Source organism: Helobdella robusta (assembly GCF_000326865.2).
Source record: "Helobdella robusta unplaced genomic scaffold HELROscaffold_79, whole genome shotgun sequence".
Lineage (NCBI taxonomy): Eukaryota > Metazoa > Annelida > Clitellata > Rhynchobdellida > Glossiphoniidae > Helobdella > Helobdella robusta.
In genome coordinates, this window is record NW_008705453.1 from 146509 (window position 1) to 151508 (window position 5000).

At 33.2% G+C, this 5000-nt stretch overlaps 1 protein-coding gene across 1 annotated transcript in view; it reads left to right on the forward strand.

Moving 5' to 3' along the window:
• The window catches only part of HELRODRAFT_182012 (hypothetical protein), a gene marked incomplete at both ends in the record, with an annotated part of 4718 nt that extends 4260 nt beyond the window's left edge, over positions 1–458 (forward strand). Inside the window, one exon of the mRNA XM_009031777.1 lies at positions 413–458. Coding sequence (XP_009030025.1) covers positions 413–458 — 46 coding nt within the window. The remainder of the gene's footprint in view (positions 1–412) is intronic.
• Between the last annotated feature and the right edge of the window lie 4542 nt (positions 459–5000).

The following is a 5000-nucleotide window of genomic DNA, read 5'->3' on the forward strand; positions in this document are numbered from 1 at the left end:
AATAGTAGTGATATTTTGTTTATAATTTGCATGATGCATAATTCATGACTGATGTCCGGAGCTGTTGATGATGATGATGTTATTTGGTGTTGTTGTGGTTTTTGTTGTTGTTATTGATGAGGAGGAGGTTGTTGTGGTTGTTTGTTGTTTCTGTTTGTTGTTGTTGTTGGTTTGTTTTCCTCGCGATATTACTCACAACATTTTCGCAACAATTTTCACCGACTTTAAAGTTTTCAATCCATTTTTCTATGTTTTCTCATTAATTTTTTAAAATATTTCAACTTCGAAGAAATGTTTGTTATGCACACACAGACACACACACACACACACACACACACACACACACACACACACACACACACACACACACACACACACACACACACACACACACACACACACACACACACAGACACACACATACACATTATTTAATATCCATGTCTTCGTGTCTATGATTTTATATTATTGTTATAAAACAAACGAAAATTTCATAAAAATTTTTATACATACAAAATTTTTTCAACAATTCTTTATGTAATCAAATATTTTTTATGTGTGCATGTGTGTGTGTGTGTGTGTGTGTGCGTGTAGTAGTTATATTGAATTGTTCTTATGTGTCAAAAAGGCGTTCCATTGTTTTATCGACTGTTTGCTTTGTTGGTTTAAACAACACCCAAGAAAATAAAGATTGTACTTTATTGCTGCTGCTCTAGTTGTTTCTTTACAACATTTGCTTTTATTAAAAAAAGCACAAATCAACATTTTGTTGTTTGTTTTAAGTGTTTGTTCGTTCGTTCGTTCGTTCGTTCGTTCGTTCGTTCGTTCGTTCGTTTACTTGCTTGCTTGCGAAAAGTGGGGCATGAATATTGCATGCAGGCTCAGAATTTGTCAAGAAAATCTTTTTCCTCTCTGCGCGTTTTTGTTCGAAAGCTCATCTATATTCATAAGTTTTATTTTGGAACTTTTCAATTTCTTTGTAGTTCTTTTCATAGGAATTTTATTAATTATAAATTTGATTTTGTTGAAGTCACACACGCATAGGCTTGCACGCACACACACACACACACACACAAACAAACAAACAAACATACACACACAAGCAAACTAGCGCACAACACACATATACATAAAGATAAAAAACATTATGCTGACGGGTGCAAAAGATACACATAATTTCAAAATTATTTCAACAATTCTAACTTCAAAGTGATATTATACAAATAAACACACGTAATAAACAAACAAAGCAAACAAACAAACAAACGAACGAACGAACGAACGAACAATCATACATGCAAATGAAAAAAACAAACAATTTCAAATACCTGAAAGTTCAAAAACTGAATTACATTGAACTGTTTGTTCTCACTACTCGAATACAGAAATATGTATGTATGTATGTATGTATGTATGTATGTATGTATGCATGTATGTATGTATGTATGTATGTATGTATGTATTGATCGCAAGTTTTGCGTAGCGTGTTTTCTACCGGTTATGTAAGCCTGTTTGTATGTGTGTGTGTGTGTGTGTCTGTGTGGGTCTGTGTATGTGTGTGTGTGAGTTTGTGCATGCATTTTTATTTTACACAATTGTTTCCTGATAGTTTATAGTACTTAAACGAGATTGTATAACAAATTTAGAAGCTCAAAATGTCTTGGTTCTGTAAAAAAAAAAAAAAAACACAAAAATATAGTAACAGAAATACATGAAAATAAACATACTTATATAAAAACAAACATACAAAACATATATGCAAACATACATACAAACATACATACAAACATACATACAAACATACATACAAACATACATACAAAACACAAAAAACGAACGACAGATAAGAAAGTAGCGAAAGAAATAATTAACAAAACATCACCTAACGAAAAACCAATTCTCTCACTGAGCCTATAAATCATCCCCCATACACAAGATAACATCGATATTTATCAGTGCATGAATATTTATCAGTGCTTGAATATTAATTAGTTTATGAATATTAATTAGCTCGTGCATATTAATTATCGTATGAATAATAATTAGAAAACTCGCGACAAAAACCATAATCACGAGAGAGGGTCACATTCCCATCAGAAACCTCGCTCCACAAAGAATCATTGCGACCAACAACAACAACAACAATCTTTCCAGCTAGTTGCCATGACAACAGCAGCACATCATCTTCCGCCTAGCAACCGTTTCTAGTGACAACAAACTGCCTAGCAACCGTTGCTAATGACAAACGTAAACAAAAGAACTCATTGCAAAGATAATTTATTGCTTTTGCAATCGTAAATCAATTAATTGTCTTTGGTGGTGGTGTCGTTCTCGTTGTATGTTTGTGCACGTGTGTATGTGTTTGTTTGTGTGTCTGTTTGCGTGTTTGTTTGTTTGTTTGTATATAAATTTGTACTTTTGTATGCATAATTAAGTTTGTTTATATGCATATTTTTGAGTGTCAGTTTGTGTTGTTATGTATATTGTTGCTTAGTGTTGCATGTTGTTGTTATTAATTAATTAGGTGTGTGTTATGTATGTATGTGTGTGCGTGTGCGTGTATGTGTGTGCGTGTGCGTGTATGTGTTTGTATGTGCGTGTATGTGTGTGTATGTGTGTGCGTAGGTGTGTATGTATCAGGATTATAACCTGGCTGATTTAGAGTCTTGCAAATGAAGGCCTGTGTAGGGAGGTTGTAGAGAGAATCGAATAATTGATGAACGACCAACACATTACATTCGAATTAAATGCGATTCATTGTCACTTATCTTCTAAGACTCTCCACTCAATTTATGCACGCCCGCCGAAAACATTCACACTCACACACACACACAGAGGCAAACAAACACACATACAAACCAACCAGCACATACACAAAAACAGACATACAAACAAACAAAACGACATACACTCACTCACGCAAACAAACAAACGAACACACGCATTTTCAAGGAAAAATGTGGCTGAAACTTTCAAGAAATGTAAGAATGTTTTGGATAGGCGAGCGAAAAAAAAAAAGTTGAATGTATGATTTAAAAATACGAGCAGACAATACAGGGGGCGCTTAATCACGCAAATTGCTCCTTGCAAATGAATACAGGCAGAAAATGTATACAAAAATTAATAAAGAAATGTTTCAACAAAATGACACACACACAGACACACAGACCCACACACACAGAGACACAAACACACAAACACATACAATTTTTTCGATTAGCAACCCATGCATGACGAGTTCGCATGGTTTGTCACATTCTTACTAAGTCAGACTTTGTTTTATTATTACTAGTTTGCATGTTTTGTATGCGTGTTGTTATGTTGTTATGTTGGTGTGTATGTTTGTATGTATGTTTGTATGTTGGTGTGTATGTTGGTGTGTATGTTTGTATGTTGGTGTGTATGTTGGTGTGTATGTTTGTATGTATGTTTGTATGTTGGTGTGTATGTTGGTGTGTATGTTTGTATGTGTTTGTATTTTCTTTAAACTTTATTATTTTTTCATTCTGAAATTAAAGAAAATTCTGAAATTGAAGAAAAATTAATTAAAGTTAAAAATTTAGAAAATTATTTTTTTTTAAATTTAGATTATTTTGAGATTTGTGAACATTTCTATGACATAATTAATGCACACACATACAAACATACAGACAAACATACAAACAAACAAACATACAAACAAACAAACATAAACAAACAAACATACAAACATACAAACAAACATACAAACATACAAACAAACATAAACAAACAGGTCACTGCATTGGAAAAACATCCATTGATAGTATCTGTGCGCACACGCGGATACAAACATCTTATTCAACATTAATTCGGGGTTAGGACAACTTCATTCCTTCATTTACTTATTCATTCGTTCATTCATTCGTTCATTCAATTGTTTGCTTGTTCGGCGGTTCGTTTGTTCAATCATTTGTTCATTCTTCAATGTTTTTATTTGTTTAGTCGATCGTTCATTTATTCGTTCATCCATTTTATTGTTTGTTTTCGTGTTCATTTGTTTGTTCATTCATGTGTTCGTACGTTCGTTCGTTCGCTCATTCGTTCGTTCGTCCGTTCGTGTTGAAAATAACAACTGCAGCGAAATAATAGAAATAATAACAAAAAACTTCATAAAACTTCAAAACACGGGATATTTCCTGGATCTTCTGTCTTCAAAATCTTCAACATCATCACTTTTGACCACAACAACAACATCAACAACAAAAACAACTACAACAACAACAACAACAACGACGACAACAACAACAGCAACAAAAACAACAACAACAGCAACAAAAACAACAACAGCAGCAACAAAAACAACAACAGCAACAAAAACAACAACTACTTTTACGTTTGCAATTGGTGCGGAGCAAAAATCGATATTTTGTTGCGTTATTTTTCAATCCATGTTGTTGTTTCTTAGAATTATGTTGTCTATGTTTGCTATGCTCTTGTGGTAGTAGTTGTTGTTGTACTTGTTGTTGATGTTTTTAACATTACGGTGTTGTAGTTTGGTTTTTTATATTGTTGTTGTTGTTGTTGATCAACATCATCTTCATCAACAATAGCAACAACTACAACATCAAAAACAACAACAACAGCAACAACAACTACTACTACTACAACAACAAGTTAAATAATTTCGAATTGAATATTTTCCATCATCCCCTTACAAGAACCTCCACATGCAATGTGCAAGATGCTATTTGAAACAATGCTGGTTGTGATGATGAAGAAGACGACGATGATGATGATGATGAAGACGATGATGATGACCAAAAGACAGACGAAAATGATTATTTTAAATTATTTTCTTAATTAAAAAATTGCTTTGTAATTAGAAAATTCTCTTCAAACATCATCATCATCATCATCACCGGCCTTGAATAACCATCATCATCATCATCATCATCGTCATTTTTTTTGTATGTATGTATGTGTGTGTGTGGGCGTGTGTGTGTGTGTGTGTTCTGTATGTGTAAAGATACAACCAAAAA